The 19,719-nt window shown below is 42.2% G+C and overlaps 1 protein-coding gene across 10 annotated transcripts in view; it reads right to left on the bottom strand.

Moving 5' to 3' along the window:
- CPEB3 (cytoplasmic polyadenylation element binding protein 3) overlaps window positions 1-19,719 on the bottom strand; it is a 189,909-nt gene that overhangs the window by 132,238 nt on the left and 37,952 nt on the right. For 8 of the 10 annotated variants that reach the window (XM_073353901.2, XM_073353906.2, XM_073353907.2 and 5 more), the window contains exon 3: window positions 7,668-7,827. In XM_073353901.2, coding sequence (XP_073210002.1) covers window positions 7,668-7,827 — 160 coding nt within the window. The remainder of the gene's footprint in view (window positions 1-7,667; window positions 7,828-19,719) is intronic. The other 2 variants (XM_073353908.2, XM_073353910.2) reach the window with 1 other exon arrangement.

Here is a 19,719-nt window from a genome sequence, read left to right as displayed (position 1 = left end):
TAATTGTAGATCTTTTGTAAGGTCTCTAATGTGCTGCAGTACCAAACTTTGTCTTGCAAGTCCCCAGTAACTAGTGTACAATTGGTGCACTGAGGCATGCACTGTAGGTGCTTCATCTGCTAAGGCTGTATGCTTCTAGCACCTAAGGGTCTCAATGTCATTCAACTTGCTTTCATATGCCACACTTTTCCTAGGGGCCAGACATCCTCCTTCTGTGACCCACTTTTCTAACTCTCCTCTGAATTGCCACAGAATCTCCTGCTGATGACTTTGCATTTTCCTGAGCACAACAGAGGAAAAAACCAGCAACACTGTAGCAGATTCAGCACACCACTCTGCTGAGCCATCACTGTTCAGCTGCCTCATCACAGTTGCTTACTATTGCCTCTTCTGAGGTTTTTGAGGTGATATCTTCATGAATTGAGGCTGGAAGCCTGAGAATGACACCACAAGAGGATGCCTCTCTCTGACCTTGTTGGAAGAGTCAGAAAGACCTAGCTGTGGAATTGATGTCCTTCCATTTTCTCCAGCATCTTGCCCATCTTGAGGCTGAAAAGACTCTTCCCTCTTGAACAGGAGGTCTCACATAAGACTAAGCTTTAGATGAAAGGCCTAATTCAAAAAGAGGCAAAAGTATAATTTGAAAGAAATAGCTGATGCCATGAATAGTCTGAAGCAACTTCAACTGCCCAGAGGATGTGGGTGGATACTACATGCTCCTGAGTCACCAGCTCCTTTATCCGCTCCTCAAGAAGATGGCCCATTAGATTAAATTGGTATCTTGCCCATGACAGAATTTGACTACAGAGGTACCTAAAGTACCCTTTCCTCATCCAAACGCCAATCTTTCTGGCATCCTGGTCTGATAGGAGAGCCCAAACTTGTCTTAGAACCTCTCCTCATTTCATCAGCTCCGGCACCATTAATGAGCTAGCTAGAAGAAGAGCAGGTTAGGATATATTGCCCCCTCTATCCTGGCACCTGATGAAGGCAGTCTACCCTCTTACATCTGGCTCTGAACAAGGCTAATATCAACCAGATGTCCTTAGCCATGTCCAGTAGATCATCATTAATAGGGAGAGAGTTTCCTTTTCCTTTGGGACTTTCAGATGTCAAACTCCCAGTTTATCTTTTCCTGGTCAAATGAACTTTCCAAATCCAGGTCCCTTGGACATATGTTGTAATAGCCCCTGAAATTTCCTGAAAGTGGTTGTGAAAGAGAAACAGTGACTATATTGTCACAGTTCAGAGAAACTGCAGCTGCAAATTTCCTCTCAGTGGTTCAGTAAGGGTACTCTCTTGGCTTTCAGCTCCCCAACTGTTTCTCCTTTCAGACTGAGACGCAAGTCTCTCTCCCTTCTGACTGTGGTATTCCCAGACTGGACAGTTCCCCTGCCTTCATTGTGTCCTTTCCAGCACAGACAGGACACCTGCTTACTTTCTCTTCAGAGGCAGGCAACAGTCCAATTGCTACAAACATAAGGTACCACGTAGCAGTTCCTAAGCAAGCCAACTTTATTCTTAAGGTAAAAAGCATTACAGAGAAAACATTAAAAAACAATAAAAGAACCTACATGTATGCTAATAAGCTCAGCAGAATTCCTCCCAACTTTCATACTGGCTCTGGGAAATGCAGTGTTTTAATACACCACCCTAAGGGCATCCTTGTGGTTACAAGTCCATCAGAGCTTCAGCTCAGGACAAGTACATTGTCTTATGAGGCCTCAGCAGGCCAAATCCTTCCAATCCTCCCCTAAGCACTGGGGTCCTCTGTGGACCAGGGATCCTGTCCATTTGCTGGATCAGGAAGGCAGCCTTCAGTCAGTATAAACTAAAGCTATTTATCCAAAAGTCTTCTTTGTCTCTGGAGAATCCAGTTTGAACTAGTATATGCATACCTCCTCCGAGCGGGACTTCAAAGGCTGTGCGACAAAGTTCCTCCTCTGCCTTGGTGGGTCCTGTGCTTATTGGCAGATTTGCTCACCTCAGAGATTCAAGGCAGCCCTCAGTTTGGCCACTTTTGCTAGTGGCTCAAACCTGCTGTTCACTCAGCTAACCTCATCACTGGCCAGCATGGGGAAACTGAAGGAGAACAATCCCTGCAGGGACCTTCCCCTCTGGTGGGACTCAGAGTCGAGGACAACTCCTCCTGTATCCAAAAGGGAGTTGGCAGGATGCGGGGGGGGGGGGGAAACCCGGGCCCGCCCTCTACTCCAGGTTCAAGCCCAGGGCCCTTTGGATCACTGCTGTCTACAGCATTTCTTGTAACAGCTGTGCAACGGCTACTTCCCCATGGCCTCCTCCCAACAACTTCTTTACCCTCACCACAGGACCTTCCTCCTGATGCTAGATAGCGTTTGTACTCCTTAGTCCTCCAGCAGCACACCCTCTCACTCTCAGCTCCTTGCACCCTCTTGCTCCCAGCTCCTCGCATGTGCCTCACTAACTGAAGTGAGGTCCCTTTTAAACCAGGTGCCCTTATTAGCCTGCCTGTCCTAATTTATTCTAGTAGCTTCTTAACTGGTTTCAGGTGTCCTAATTAGCCTGCCTGCCATAATTGGTTCCAGCAACTTCCTGATTGTTCAGGAACAGTCCATTATCTTACTCAGGGAAAAGAGACCTGCTTAATCTAGGGCTAATGTATCTACCTTCTATCACTCTCCTGTAGCCATCTGGCCTGACCCTATCACAGCTGGTAATGGAGGACGTTCATTAGGATCACGCCTCTATACTGAAGAACATACACACAGTGCCACAACAGCACATACATAATTGCATTTTAATACAATGTACCTTGAAAGGTATTAACTAATTCAATAAGGTTTATTTTAATGCTATAATATTTGTTGTGGATATTATAGGATATTTGCAAGTCTGTCACACATATATGCTTAGAAGTTTTGAGGCTGAAGAAATCCCCTTTTGCTCACCATAAAAAAGGTTGTTCCAAGTCCTTTCCCCTTCTTCCTCCTCTGAATATGACAGGTGGTTAGGAATATTGGCCAAAAGAGGGGACAAGGCCACAGATGTTGGAACTGGTCAGGTGGCACAAGAAGTGACTGGAAAATGACACCTTAACTGACTTGGGAGATGCAGAAAGTGAGGATCCCCAGATCCTGATGGTTGCAAAGGAAAATTATCAGTGTGGCCAGCTAGTCACTGGGCTAGAGGGAGGGCAAGGGAAGGGGCCTGAAATGAGGCGCTCCAAGAGGCTGGAGAAGCTGAGAACACCCCTTGGAGCCCAAGGGAGTAAAGAGCCCAGGATATTGACACACTCCTGATCCAAGAGCTGCGCCTGAGGGCCTATAAGCCCACACCAGGCAGATTTGGAAAACTCACAGAACAGAGTATCAGGGACTCCATCTGAGTCCAGCCTCATCAGAATTGGTTATTGAGTTTCCCCCCAGAAAAGTGCACTAAAAAGAACCAGGTTGCTGAGTATCTGCAAAAAGAACAGGAGTACTTGTGGCACCTTAGAGTTAGTCTCTAAGGTGCCACAAGTACTCCTGTTTTTAAAAAAAAAAAAAAAAAAAAAAAACAGTCTATGCTCTGGAGATAGTGCCGAAAGACTAACATTGACTATCACTGGAGAAGAACCAGGAATCCTAGTGACCAGGAAAATGGGCAAAGCTGAATGAGTTCCTTGTATTGCCAGTGCCATTGCAAATAACTCAACTGCATACTCTCTAGACACTTAAGTTTTTTCTTCTTTTTCCAGGTTGGTGCTGAGAACTCCAGCACTGAAGATCCCTTTGCACTTTTTCTGTCCTGTCCTTTACTAATTTTGTTGGAACCAAGCACAAAGGAGACAAACTCAAAGTATCCCAGCACAAAGTGGACAAACACCTGATCATATGTCAGAGCCAAGAAAGGCATGGTGCCTTCGCTGCCTTTTAGTACAGGCCTGTGATTGATGGCCTTACAAGTGCAGTGATCCAAGAATGGACTTTCCCCACATAGAACAAATGGCAGAGCACAAGGGGCTGAGATATCTCCCAGGAGGGAATGATGTATTGCACACCACTTAATTCTGCCCTTCATATCTGAATCCTTAAAGTCAATTAGACCTTCTGGTTGTACTCCAGAACCCTACTTCAAAGTAAAAACCTAGGACCAAGATCTTGGGCCTAACTTTATGGTCCTATTTTTGAAAATCTTGGCCTAGGTATGTAATGGCATAACTAAAGTACACCCAAGGGAATTTGGAATCACCTCCCACCACCAACCCACACCCCTCCCTCGGGGGTAAAAATCAAAAACAAAAAACATTTTAGGCAGAGAGAAAATCCCTACATTTCCATTTGGCCCTTGAAAAGGAAGGAACAGAAGCAGGTGGGGGCCACACTTCTCTTTAATCATCTCTACTTCAAAAGTCTATTGGCAAATGACAGGGCTCCTGTGGCCCCAGTAGACACCACTTTCCCAGAAGATTTCTGAAGCTCTGCAGTGCTGGAAGCAAGGTATCACATAAGTGTGAATATGAAAAGGCCATCTCAAAAAAGACTGAATATTTGCTGAAAAGTTTGTTCATTGCCCACTGGCAGGCTGACATATTCTCTGAAATAGTCATATTGGCTCTGCAACAGGCCTGAAGCTTCCAAGATTTGTATAGTTTGGAAGGCAGAGTGAAACTTTTTACTAGAATGAGCTAATGCTTGCCTCTATTTTCCAAACACAGTGCTTTTGCTATGTCTTTTCACCTCTCCCATCTGTCTGAAAGCTTGTACAATACTAGAACTAGTACGATTAATAAAGCCAATTGATATGTAAGTGCATACTAGCAAGAGTAATTTCGGCAAATTAGCCTATTTTACCAAGGGTGAGCAATTCATTAAACTAAAAAGGTAATCTTCTCAAATTAAAGATACCCTAATTTGGGAGAGATCCATCTCAATTGAAACAAACTTGGAATGTTTGGATTTGAGAGTGGTAGCTCTACCTAGTGAGCTAAACGAGATATGTCCACTTACTGAGAGTAGTCGTAAACCACCCGCCAGTCTCTCTGAAGCTTTCAGTTACTTACTATGAGAGTATTACTTTCCATTAAATTAATTGTAGTAGCTTGTTTGATTAAGACAGAACATACTCCAGCATCTACAGAAGAGGAAGAACTGCCTGAAGTTGAATCCTAGGAAGACAGATTATGTTTGTGGGCAGAGGGAAACACTTTGAAGAACCATCTGCCTGGTCCCCCTTTGACTAAAGTCACATGCTCCCACAGATCCAGACAGTTTGCAGTTTGAAAGTTCTTCTGGATTTCCTACCAAAGCTGGCCCTGGATAGCAGCATCTGTGGAAAAACTCCACCTACTAGATCTGACTGGCTAGGAGAGCATGTTCTATCTTTGCTGATGACTTGACAACTACCCTTTGCACAGAAAACAAAATGTTATCCATGACAGCTGATTGAGATTTGCCTGTTCTGAAACTTTTTTTGTATTCCACATAAAGATATATTTATTAGCTTTTCACACATACTGTAGCTGTTTTAATTAGAAACCAACTCACCCATCTCACCATGGATACCTGAATCTTAGATCAACAACAGTGGAAAAATTTAGTTCCTGCTGCCCTCAAATATTTAGTGTGCGTGTGTGTGTATATAATACAATCATAGGACTGGAAGAGACCTCGAAAAGTCATCTAGTTCAGTGCCCTGCACTCATGGCAGGACTGAGTATCCCTGTCTACACTATCCCTGACAGGTGTTTGTCTAACCTGCTCTTAAAGATCTCCAATGACAAAGATTTATTCCAGTGCCTAACTGCCCTAAAAGTTAGGAAATTTTTCCTAATGTCCAAGGTAAACCACGCTTTCTGCAATTTAAACCCATTGCTTCTTGTCCTATCTTCAGAGATTAGAAGAATTTTTCCCTTCCTCCTTGTAACAACCTCTTATGTACTTGAAAACTGTTCTGTTCCATCCCCTCCCCCCCCCACCCCATCTTTTTTCCTCAGACTAAACAAACCCATTTTTTCAATCTTCCCTCATAGGTCATGTTTTCTAGACCTTTAATCATTTTTGTTGCTCTTCTCTAGACTTTCTCCAATTTGTCCACGTCTTTCCTGAAATGTGATGCCCAGAACTGGAAACTGGGCTCCAGCTGAGGCTAATCAGCATGGAGTAGAGTGGAAGAATTACTTCTCATGTCTTGCTTACAACACTCATTCTAATACATCCCAGAATGATGTTTGCTTTTTTTGCAACAAATGTTACTCTGTTGACTCATGTTTATCTTGTGATCCACTATGACCTCAAGATCCCTTTTCATTATCTCTGCATGTAAAAGTACAATTGCATGAATTAGTAAACAAAAAAGTTCCCCAGACCACTCACTCATGTGGCATCAACTGAGTGGTAGAAGTAGTTTCATCTGTACCCCTGCAGTTGAAAGGGCAGATCTGCTCCTGAAGAAGTAATCAATCATCAATATTTCCCTGAATCCACCAAGCAAATAAGTTACACTACTTCCAATCCATCCATTTGGGTTTTAATTCATGCTAAACCGATCTACAGATCCATCTGTCTTTTTGTAATCTTTGCTGATTTGTTAAATTTGAGAATAGCTGCACATCCTTGTTTCAAAATTGCTAAGGATTTTTACTTTGAGGATGGAAAGTAGTAACAGTCTTTGAGTGAGCAAATATTGAGTTAATTGCAATTATCACCCAACTTTAGCACCAACAACAATTGTCATTATATATGCAGAGATAATGACAGTATTGGGTAGTAACAACTGCGCAAGCCAGGATATTGTACTTGATAGACAAGTAGTCTGTTCCTATATGTCACATCCTGATTGAGTACCATACACATGACAATTCGTATACTTGTCTGATGCAAGAACTGAATCTAGTGTGTATAAATCACATTAGCAAGAAATATTTTTCCTTTTGATACATCTCTTTAATCTTTTTTTCCCTCCGAGTTCTCTTTACCCCTTTCAAAACTCAAAGTTCCATTCCTTCAGTTTTCTGACACTACACACACAGTCCTGTGTCACAGCCATCACACTTTGGAGCTTGTCAGCACCATCACTCAACTGTCTGGGTAGGTGAGAGACATAAAACCCCATCTCTCTATTGCTGAGCATGGTGCTTTCACAACAATGCCAGTCTGGAGATCACAATACCAGCTGTCAAACTTGGATCTCACACTGGATCACACAAGTATTACTACAGTTGCTAGGGTGTGTGTGTGTGTGTGTGTGTAAGATATTCTTTAAATTGTGTTTTAATATCCACGATAAAGGGGATATTTTAGATCACTATCTTCTAACTTAATGATTCATGCAAAATGGTCTACTATAAAAAAATTACACAAAATTAAAAATTGAACTGGACTCTTATTAATTGCTTGTTTTCTGAAATAGAAGACTGAAGTTGACAACCTTACTGAGCAATTTTTTACGACGGAAAACAAAAACAAGCCTCTATAAAACTAAAGCTTAGATAACATTGGAATTCATCATCTTTCACATATGGCATACTACATTCACACACATTTAGCCTTGGTCATCTGAGATTATTGAGTCATGTTTTTTAGATGGGCTAATAGCAGCTTTAAATATGCACCACTCTGTTTACTAGCAGAAAATGTATAGCAATTATTGAAAAGTTGATTTTTGTTTAAACACCAAGCAAGCATGGACATATGAATATTCCTAACCTGTAAAATGATTCCTCCACATTATATCAGCGAAACTCATTGGTGGGCCACTGGGAGGGTAGTGTTTACCTTTCAGAGGCTCATGATCAGTCCTTATCATATCCATTAAAGAATTTTCCAAAGAGTGCAAGTTAAAAGTGTCATAGGGCCTATTCCGGTCCTAAAAGAAAAGACAGAAAGAAAAACACTGTTACAATATAGTCATTTCATAACACAAGCACACTTCGTACATTGTATTACTTCAGCATTACCAGTTAAAAAGTATCATGGAGGAAAAACATAACATTTATAATAAATCAAGAAAAATTATGATTGTGATATTTATAAATATAGTGTTAAAAGGGATAATACATGGGACTGCTCAAAATAATATACGCTAAGAGTTTTAACATATACCTCTCTAAACAGGTGTGTATAACTCTTACCGCAGTAACATTCTCTACATTTAATTAGGATTTGGAAATAACCCCTCCTTCCACATATTTTTTTTTGGGGGGGGGAGAGAAGATAAAGAGTGACATGCAGAGTTTTAAAATTGTATTTCTTTGTTTCCAGCTTCTGCCTTCATTTTCTGACAGAGCTTCTCTGAACATACGTGGTGCAGAAGCAATCAGTGCTCAGGTAGCCACAGCTTCCCAACAGAGCATTGTTGCTTTCCTCTATGGAAGTCTAACAGGGCAGAGGCAAACTCTCAGATTATAAAAGGTACACAGCAAGGTGCAAGGCAATGCAAGAGAGCTAAGGGGGACAGTACTTCCAACCTCAAGTGTTCAAAAATATTGAGTCAGGCACCAAAAAAACCTCAAGAGATTTCTTTTAAATATCATGATTAAGCCATATTAATTTGAGATTCTTTTTTATTTAACCTTCTGCTTTTTGAATTTTAAGGATTAATTTGATCTCCAATTAAAATGACAAATTTCATATTATTTGGAGAAGAAACTCTGGTTCTAGTTTTACTCACAAAACCCTAACTACAGTTCAAGGATTTGTTGAGGGCTGAAATGGGTATAACCAGAGAGACAAGGTGGGTGAGGCAATATCTTTTATTGCACTAACCTCTGTTGATGAGAAAGACAAGCTTTGGAGCCCCACAGACCTCTTCTACAGGTCTGGGAAAGGTACTCCGAGCATCACCGCTAAAAGATATTACCTCACCCACCTTATCTAATATCCTGGGACCGACACGGCTACAACTACATTTCATACAACAATGGGCATAACCACACATTTTAAATTGAGAACGTAACATGAGGCAACAGAAATGCATGTCTTAACTTCACCAGCAGGACATCAGGTTACATGCTTAGAGATGAAACTACTGCATCAACTACCTAATCCACTATCCTGCCACTGCAATATAGTATTCGTGAGGAATGGATACTCAGTGTGGGCAAGTTGGTGGAAAAGGTTAGATAGAAATTAGGTGGATTCCCCCGCACACACACAATTAGAAAGAATCTATAAATTTAACTTAGAAATCTACAAATTTAACCTAGGAGATTTTACATGGACGATTCCAGTTTCTTTAAATAAACACAAGCTCTAACTTTTTTTTTTTTTAGCACATCAGGCTAATAAACTAAATATATACATATCGCTAGTCTTAAAAAAAAAAAAAAAAAAAAAAGACTACAGGGGAATAGGATTAAAAATCTTTACACAGTTAAAGGGCACCAATATAAGGGAAATGGAAGAATTGTTTGAGAAGGAATAATATGTAACAGGATGAAACCGAGCAAAGGAACTTTTAAGGCTGGACACCAAGAAAAAGTTTTAACAAGGTCAATTAAACGATGGAATAATCTTCTTAAGGAAGTGATGGAATCCCTGCTGCCAATGTTGTTTAAACTTAAGACAAAGCACTTGAAAATGTTATGCAGGGCACCATCCTGCTGATAAGGACATGGAGTGGGTAATCTAGGACTTCTCCATCTCTAAATTTTAGGATTTTATGAGTGATCAAACTTCATTTAATTAATGCATCAGATACTTCATTCTAGTCATGAATTGGGAAATGTACTACAAACCTGAACCTTTACATTCTCAGTCAATTCATTCACACTGTTGCTGACAAATAGGGAGAAAGGATCACGTAGAAGAAGGTAGCAGAAAGCGTTCGATTATTTCCTACTGTGCCGTGTTACATTCACTTCCTCCTCCAGTAAATAAAAGTGGTTCAACATTCCTCTGTGCCAACTGAATAATATCTGCCTTAGACCTAAGAATCACAGAGTCAAAGTTCTCTTTCATGCTATGACATCACAAGATCACTTATGCAGGCCAGAAGGTTAAGTACAGAATGTTTGGGAAACAACAATATCCATAAGGCATATTTAATGTGAGTTTTTTTCCCTTCCATATGTGGATCTGGCATGACTAACAGAGGGTCCAGACCTTTCACATGAAGCTACACTTCTGGAGCTTTCTGATCAGCTTGCCCTGAACCTTCAGCATCACAGTACATGCATGAGGATGGCCATATTGGTCCAGAAGTGGGTTGCTATAACCATCTAGAAGCTGGTGACCTCAGACTGCTACAAGTCCTTTGCTAACTAGTTTGGTGCTGGAAAGTCAACTGTGGGTAAAGTGATGGCAAAGGTTTCTGAGGCAATCAGGCATGTGATTTACCCAAAGGTAATGGGCATAAATATCCCTGAACTAATTGCTGGTTTTGAAAGAATGAGTTTATAAATTGCATTGGGCCCCTGATAGGACTCATGTCCCTATAGTTTGCCCTCTTCAAGGAATACATGAGTGCACAAATCACAATGAGTACTACTCCATCATCATGCAGGCCCTGGTAGACCACAAAGGCCAATTTACGGATGCCAATGTGGGCTGCCTGCAAAAATTCACGATGCCAGTGTTTTCCAGCAACCAGGAGTCTACATTTGTGGACAGGGTGAGACACTATTTCCACCAAATGACATTGTCATAAGTGTAGTTAGACCCCTCCACTATTATCCTGGGGACTCTATATACACCCTTTTGTCTTGTCTCATGAATCCATATCCTGATCTCAGAGGGCCTATCAAAAGAAGGTTCAATTGCATTCTCAGCAGGTCCAGAATGGTGGTTGAACGTGCGTTTGTCAGACTGAAATCCAGCTGGTGCTGTTTACAGCCACGTTAGATGCCTGGGTCATCAATGAAGTCCTCATTATTGTGGCTTGCTATGCTCTTCATCATCTTTGTGAAACCAAATGTGAGCCATTTGCACCGATTATGAAGCTTTGACAGTCATTGATTGCTGAACTGGTATACCTAGGACAGCTGGAGCATGATGCACCTGAGCACAGAAATCTGGGATACTCTGTGTTCCCACATTATGGATTTGCATAGGCCAATGGAAGAGGGAGAATAGTAAGTTTATGAATGTTTTTGTACAGCAATATTTACAGTACATGAGGTACTATCACATCATGCAATGAAAAGGCGATACTGTCACTGTATACAGTGACTAGGGAGCAGATTGTTATGAATTTTTCATAAGGAGGAGATGACTTTATGGAAGCAGGCTGCACATTTACATTATGGATTACTGTACACAGACATATAGAAAGATTGTGTTAAGATACAACCTCCCTGTTGTGCCTTATCATGTGTTTATCTTTATTATTCAAAACACACTTTCTATGATGTGACCTAGCGACGGCAATACATTTTCTTAATTAAAGAAAAGCCTTTATTTGTGAACATGGATGTATTACAAACAACCCAAAATTTTACATTACAACTGCCATTAGAACACCAAAACATTAATAAACCAACACCAAAACCAGTAACAAAACACAATGCATAAACCAAACACTGAACAGTGCAAACAGTAAAACCAGTGCTATCAAAACAATCCCCTAAATCTTGTGCGTCCTTTGGAATGTTCTTCCTTCCCTTCCTTTAGAATGCACTTGGTGCCACTGCACGGGTGTGGAAGCCTGCAGGTGGGCCAGAGTCAGCACGGAGATTGAAGTATGCAAGGGAAAGGGGGCTTGGATGGGGGTGCAGGACAGCAAGTGGGTAGATTTGCCATGTCCAGCAGCTCTTATGTCTCAGTTGCATATGCCATCCAACCAGGGAACTGTCCAAAGTGTTCCTGGTCTGTAGTTTGTGGTACTGTGGAGGGGACTCAGGGTGAGCAGCAGGCGCCGCAGGAGTTTGCACTCTCGCAGCTATTAGTGAAAGCTGCCTCTCAAAACAGGTCTTTCTACTACATTTAGTCTTCTTCCCTCAAGTGATGCTCCTGTTCCAGGAACTGTGATGCTTCCTCACTGCAATTCTGTCCTCAAGCTCTGCAGCCTGCTTGTGCCTTTCCACATGATGTGAATCCTTCTCTCTTTGGTACTGCACCTGCTTGCTGGCCCTGTCCCAAATGTCAACCCTAAGTTCATCAAGGTAACACTTCCTCTTCAACTGATCCATGAGAGTTCTGAGACTCAGTTCTGCCTAAGTCTGCCTGAGTTACTGAGGCAGAATGGCCAATTCAGGTTGAGGGACCTGCAAGAAGACATAAAACAGTATGTTATTGTTTTAGTAATGCCAATGGCTCAGTGCATGAGCATAGGAAAAAATCCCCATGAAATGTCATGGTAAAAAAAAAAAAAAAAAAGCACTTTGTAAAACTAAACTTCAATATATTGAGAGAGGAACGCTTCAGATTCTAAAAGTTCCATGGACAGAACCCGCTTAATTTCAGTGAAAAGAGTGCACAGAGAATGGTAAGTTAAAAATCAAAATTGTTTTTTGTTTAGAAATTGCCAACCACCTTGGGCTTTTTTGGGTGTGCATATGAGGGAGTGGACTGTAGCTTACTACATAAGGCCCTCTCTGTTATTTCACGCACTCACATTTTGGAAGACAAAACAATTCTTGTGGTTCCAGAATGGTAAAGGGATATTTTATTTCAAGCTGTTCATTGCAAACTAGCCGTATATGCCACAGAAGTTTTCAAACTTATGCTGACTGAACAGCACATTTATGGGTGAACTGGCTTGGTCATGTACCAAGGTGACTCTCAGAAGTATACCATTTCCCAAAATGTGTTTGCCTATCTGGAGTTCTTGCTACAGGAAAAGGTTTGCAGCTATCAGTACCTGGTATTAGGTCAAAAGTCATGGGGCAATTCAACAGATGTTATATTAGCACCCACATGGATTACTGTCTCCTCACAGCTTCTGATAGAGCCTACATGCAAACAAATGCTAAAATGGACTTGCCAAGAACTCCACAACAACCTTCCGCCCCCTCGGCACAGTTCTGAACTGCATACAACTCCCCAACTGTCTTTTGGACAAATGATTTTGTCACCCATGGACTACATTTAGCTTAAATGTATTGCATTTCACTCTCATTCTCCCTCCCAATACAGTTCACGGTTTACAGGAAGCTTGTTAAACCATTGGGCTGGTACAGAGCAGCATAGTAACAGGGAAAGCAATATAAGGTCCATATTTTAACACCCTGGCACATTGTTGCATGAAGGTGTGAGTTTCTATTAAACCTTTGTTTTTAAATGCTTGTTTCACAGTTTGTACTTCCCGATCTCCATTTTGAATTCCAGAAGGTGTTGATAGTGAAGAGCAGGGAGAGGAGGGTGCTAAGCTTCTGGCATGCAATCCACCATTACGGATACATGCTGCTACCAGAGGCTGGTATTAACTTTTGCATTGGAAACCCCTCCCATTATTAAATTAATAAAAACATGAAGACAAACTTACCACACTCCAGGATGACTTCTGTCTCTTGCATTTCTGCTGCCAGTTTTGCAGCAGGGTGCTGCTCCAAGGGTGGCATCAAAAAGCTTCTCCAAGTAGACATCCAGGATGATCTGCAGCTGCTCTAGTGACTAAGCCTCTTTGGGAGTTGATTTCAGCAAATTACTTCAGTAGTTTCATCCTGTGCCTGCTGACTCCCTTCCAGTCTTATACTGGATTCGTGGGTGAGAAAGTCACCATCCCGGCTGGCCAGGCTGTCATGAAGAGTTGGTGGCTCTGTGCTTTGCACAGTACCAAACACCCAGTCAAACTCCTCAGGATAGAGACAAGTTCCCAAAAGTGTGGTTCTCATCACTGGCTTTCCAATAGTTGGTCTTGAGCCACTTAATCCTCTCCCTGCAGTGGTCACTGGTCTGGTGAATCCTCAATGCTGCCAGTTACTTCTCTGTTTCCTGGTACAAGTAGTCATTCCTGGAAGTTTTGCTCGCCTCACATCAGATTCACCAAAATGTAGCTGTGCTCCCATGACCAGAAGGCAGCACACTTGTCAAAGGACTTCTTCTGGTCAATTGCCATTGCAAATGCAGAAGACAGTTTAATCCATTTGCTTCTCAGCGGTCAGATAAAATGGAAAAGTTAAACTACTGTACTTGAACAACTGGGAAAGGGGTGTGCTTCTGTTTCCGCTGAATCAATTTGCTATGCTTGGGATGGAGAGGACAAAACACCAGCCAATAAGACTGCAGGATAGTGTTGGCAGACTGAGGGCCTGAGTCCAGAGGGGCCTGCCCAAGCTGCATTCATGCTGCAGAACAATGGAGTTTGGGTCTGAGCTCCCAAGGGACCCAGGCTCAAATCCTCCACCCTACATGGTCCTGGGTCTCAGGCCCAAGTCCGACAGAATTGTGTGTAGGTGGAAGTGGGATTTGGGCTTGAGCCAGAGTCTGAGCTTACACTGCAGTGTAGACATACCCTTGGACCCCCATTAACAGTTATGGGTTATGAGGAAGTAGCAGAGAATTACCTTTCTAGAGCTGCCAGAAAAAAAACAGATCAATATCTTTGTCACAGTTAAACTCTTACAATCAATCAATAAAAATTAAGGTAACCGTACCTCATTGCAATTCCTTCACACCATCTTCTTGCCAACCAATAGTGCAATTTCCTCATACCACCTGCTTGCAGGTCACATGCTATTGCAGTTCTCTTTCAGCAACAGGCTACATCACTGTCTAAGTCTCAGCTTTCAGTTCTACCTCTCAAACTGCCTGCTACCCAGGGTCTTCCCTCCAAAGGCTCACAAGCTGTTCCAACTCAGCTCATACACAGCCTTTGTCTCTAGCCTGATTCCTTTTGATCTCAGGATATTACTTCATTTTCCTGCACTCTGGAGATGACAGAGCCGCTAGTGGCTCCATGTTGAACAGAGCAGTAGAGCCCTCTACTGGCTAGATCCTTTCCCTCTAGCTCAGCCAGGGAGAGGGGAAGGTACTCAACAATGAGCCAGAAGTTCATTACAATAAATTCAGACACCGAACATATCATCTGAAGTACTCCATACAATATTTATGATGCTAGATTTTTGAGAGGCCTGGTTCAATGATTGCTACCTTACAATGAGTTGTTTTTTTTTAAATAGAACTGCATCTGTGACTTTAGAACATTAGTATTTCCTAGAATGCTTGCCAAATGGACACTTAAGAGGCAGTGTATTATCAAAATAGAATAAAACCACAATCTACAAAGTGTCTCAAAATTTCACAAATTAAGAATTCAGATATCAATCACAAAAAAGTTAAATTTTTATCTAATTTGGTTTCAACATATTTTCTGGGAATATAAATCATTTATGAGATGTAATCATTAAAGAACATTTTAACTTATGTGACAGGGTCAGGCCAGATGGCTACAGGAGAGTGTTCGAAGGCAGATATATTAGTCCCAGATTAAGCAGGTCCATTTTCCCTGGGTAAGGAAACAGGGGCAGTTCCAGAACAAGAAGGAACTTTGCTGGAACAAATTCAGGCAGGCAGGCCAATTAGGACACCTGTGGCCAATTAAGAAGCTGCTAGAACCAATTAGGGCAGGCTGGCTAATCAGGGCACCTGAGTTTAAAAAGGACCTCACTTCAGTTTATGGCATGCATGGGAGGAGCTGAAATTGAGAAGGATTACTGCTGGAGGACTGAGAAGTACAAGCATTATCAGACACCATGAGGAAGATCCTGTGGTGAGGATAAAGAAGGTGTTGGGAAGAGGCCATGGGGAAGTAGCCCAAGGAGTTGTAGCTGTCGCGCAGCTGTTCCAGGAGGCACTCTAGACAGCTGCAGTCCACAGGGCCCTGGGCTGGAACCCAGAGTAGAGGGTGGGCCCAGGTTCCCCCTAAATCTCTCAACTCCTGATCAGACACAGAAGGAGTTGACCTGGACTGTGGGTTCCATCAGAGGGGAAGGTCTCTGGGCTGTTCCCCGACCCACATGATGGATCGGCAGAGACTGTGGGGGTTGTTGTTCCTTTTTTCCCATGCTGACAAGTGATGAGGTTAGCTGAGTGAATGGCAGGTTTGAGCCACTAGCAAAAGTGGCCAAACTGAGGGCTGCCGTGAATCTCTGAGGCAAGCAAATCCGCCAATAAGCGCAGGACCCACCAAGGCAGAGGAGGAACTTTGTCACACTTTTAAGAAATAATTATGCAATCAGTGGAAGACTCCACCACCTCTCAAACTATATTTTCTTTTTAAATGTTCATTTAAGCAGATTTAGCTCAGGCAAGAACAAAAGTAGAATTCCCAATACAGACAATTCAAAGTGTACACACTGAAAGTTTTTACATTCAAAAGATCTTTCACTGTTGATTACCATATCCTTTCAGGAAAATAAATCTAACTTCCACTAATATGCAATAGAAAACTAAGAAATTGTAAAAATTCAGCTGGACTTGCTCTTCAGTGGAAATAGGAATAAAAAGGAAGACTAGATAAAAAGATATGGTAATTTAGACATAAGAACTGCCCTACTGGGTCAGACCAATGGTCCATGTAGCTCAATATCCTCTCTTACTGTATCTCTTTGATCATCATCATTCAACCAAGTTTCTGTGATGCCTATTATATTAATATCCTCACAAGACCAGGCACTCCAATTCACCCATCTTAGTGTTTAGACTGCTAACATTTGTATACAAGCACTTATAAAATTCTACACTTTTTAGCTGTCTGCCATTATGTGATGTAATTGAATGGGATTTTTTCATTTGACTGTTTCTTTTCAATTCCTACCTGTACTTTATCAACCTCAATCCTCTTCTCCTTACTAAGATATAGAGAATCTCCATTAATAGATCCTTCCCTAAGGGATCTCTGTGCTCTTCTGTACCTGTTGGCTTCCCCCAAGCCCTTATTTAAAAACTCCTTGTAGATGTGTGGACTCACCCCTGCAGCGCCTTCTGCTGGTCGTGGTGGTGAATTAGCTTACCAGGCTTCTGAGCACCCTCTGCAGGCCAGTAATCTGCCTTACCGCTGGCCCCATGTCCCTCCCGGATCCGGTGCCCCTTGTCTCCTGGGTGGCTGCCCCCTGGCAGTACACCCACTGTCTCTCAGGGTCCCCCTCATCCACTATCCCCACCTTGCCTCATTGTAAGGCTACTACCAGTCACCAACTAGCCCCTGCTCACTGGGGCAGACTGCAGTATAAGAACCACTCATCACTGGCAAGGAGGGGTTTGGACCTGCTGCCTCTGCCTACCCGTGGGTCATCCCCTGTAACCCCAGCACCTCTCTGGGCCCTATGCCAGGACCTGCAGCCTGGGGCTTGCCAGCCTGGAGCCTCCCTGCTCTTCTGGCCCTTTCCCAGCCCTGCAGCCCTTCCAGCACCTTCCTGCAGGCAGCCAGGCCCTGCTCCCTCTCAGACCAGAGAGGGCTTAACAGCTCTTGGCTCGCTGCCCACTTATAAAGGCCAGCTGAGCCCTAATTGGGACTTGGCCCCAGCTGAGCCTACTTCCCTACTCAGCCTGGGCTGCTTGCCCCAGCCACAGCCCTCTCCTGGGCTGTTCTAAGTCCCTCAGGGCAGGAGCAGGTGTCTACCCTGCTACACTCGTCTACAACCTTTTTAATTTTATATGCCAGCAATGTGGTTCCATTTTGGTTTAGGTGATCAAAAACCCTTTTAACAGAAAGGGTAGAGAGACATACTTGTTTGCCTAGAAGAGTCCATCTGAGACATACATCATTTATTTTATTTATAGGCTTTCCATGGAGAAGTGCCTTTAGATGAATATCTTTGAAGAGATTTTAAATGAGAGTTCAGAATAGTAGAAGTACAAGAGAGACAACAGCCTGCATTTTGGATGTAGTGGCCTCCTCCTGTTTTTTATTTCTAGGTGAAAAATAAAGTGCATTTTACCAACAAATCTCTTGAGAGTACTAATGTGGTCAATAACCTTTTCAAGGAACTACACATGTGAACAGATACTTAAAAGGGGTGGGGAGAGTCGTACATATTTAGCAACTTCATACCATGGTGCAGATTTGTTAGGAACCCGTCTAACTTCAAAAATTCTAATAATTCCCTTCCTTCAAAAATGGAAAGTGTTATGTATGTCAATAGAAAATTACATACACACAGCAGAGATACACACATGATAAATTTAATCTATCAGATATTTATGGGACCCTTATCACCACAGAATCTGAGTGACAATCATTAATGGATGTTTATCCTCACAACTCCCTTGCATCATATTTGTATCAAATATACATGCTATAGCATATAAATACACATATACCCTATATACATATCACACACACTATAAAGCCAAGATTTTCAAAAATAGGAGTCGAAAGTTAGGCTCCTCAGTAAGTTAGATTTTTTTCATACATGCTGAGCACCCAGCAGCTTCCATCAATTTCAGTGGGAGCTCTTGAATGCTCAGCATATTGGACAGTCAGCCCATTTATTTAAGAACTTAAGTTTAGGCTCCTATTTTCTGAAAACCCACCTACCCATGTGGGAAGATAGTCCCTTATTCCTCAGCCTTTGTGTCAGCTCCCCAGGCTTTATTCCTGGACTTTTGTGTTTCCTCTCTTAGGTTTGCCTCTTTGCAGTCCTTCTAGAGTCCAGGAGAAGTAAGTTGAATGAACACAGTAGAAACAATGGATCAAAATTCACTCTACAAAAGGTCCTCAATAGCAGCTAGGATGTTTGTAGGGAAGTAAACCTGGGACTGGGAACAAATCAAGTTATGGAACATGAAGAGGTAACGTTCTGGCAGGGGGAAAACTAGCAAGAAATCTACAGATTCTTCTGGGGCCTGAAGAAGCCCACAGAGCCTAAACCTACACAGACATGCTAGGTTGTACATAGAAGAGAAACTCTGGCAAGGTAGGCATCTCCTTTGGGCAACAGGAGTCATCATGCCAAGAAAAGATGAAGTCCAGCAGTCTATCATAGCCTCTACTTGTGCATTGCTATCAATGGCAGCTGAATCCTCCCTATTCATTAATACATGTGGCAGCACATCGTAAGGCCAAAATACTTCAGTTTTGCAAGAAAGTCATTTTGTAACAATGCTCACAGAAGCCATGGATTCCATAGCTTCAAGTCCTTGCATCAGCCCACACATCTCGAGTACTTTTCTCACTACACAGTTACATTAGCTATGTATACACATGCAACATAGCTTCTTAGTTGTGCATTTTATAATCTCAGTGAAAAAACACATGTATTAAATATATACAGCATGGGATTTTTGAAGTGTCATAACTTAGTCAAATTCTAACCAAAATTTCACTTAACCGCTAAAGGCACTTTTCAGTAAAGATTTTTAAGCCAAATTTCAACTTTCTATCTCGAGTCATTTTCACTGTAGAACTTTTTTAAAAATTGAAATGTATATATATATATATAAAAAGTATGTAATACTAATTAGGCCCCCTTTTGAATGCATGATGATACATTCTTTAGTTATATGACCACATACTATATTTTCCCACTGGCCCCTGTGTCAGTGTACAGGCTGGACCTAGCCTGGGAATTAATCATGCTTGTGTAGTGAAGGAGATTGCGGTCTTTAAGAACCCTGCCTCTCTTGTTGCAAGTGGGTAGCGAATGAAGCATGGAACCTCAGGAAGAGAAAGGACAGTCTTATGGTTAAGATAATTGCATGCTGTCCTGGAGAAATGGATTCTACCCCACCTCTGTCACAGAATTCCTAAGTGATGCTAGCAAAGTCACTTAAACCAAAACTTTTCAGTGGTGGTCAGTAATTGTGAAATAATGAACACAGCCCACTTGAGATCCTGGGCTCTGATTTTCAGAAGCGCTGAGCACTCACAGCTGCAAAC

Source organism: Lepidochelys kempii, chromosome 7 (genome assembly GCF_965140285.1).
Source record: "Lepidochelys kempii isolate rLepKem1 chromosome 7, rLepKem1.hap1, whole genome shotgun sequence".
In the NCBI taxonomy this organism is placed as follows: Eukaryota; Metazoa; Chordata; order Testudines; family Cheloniidae; genus Lepidochelys; species Lepidochelys kempii.
Note: the sequence above shows the minus strand (reverse complement) of the source record. Positions and strands in the feature narration are given on the sequence as shown.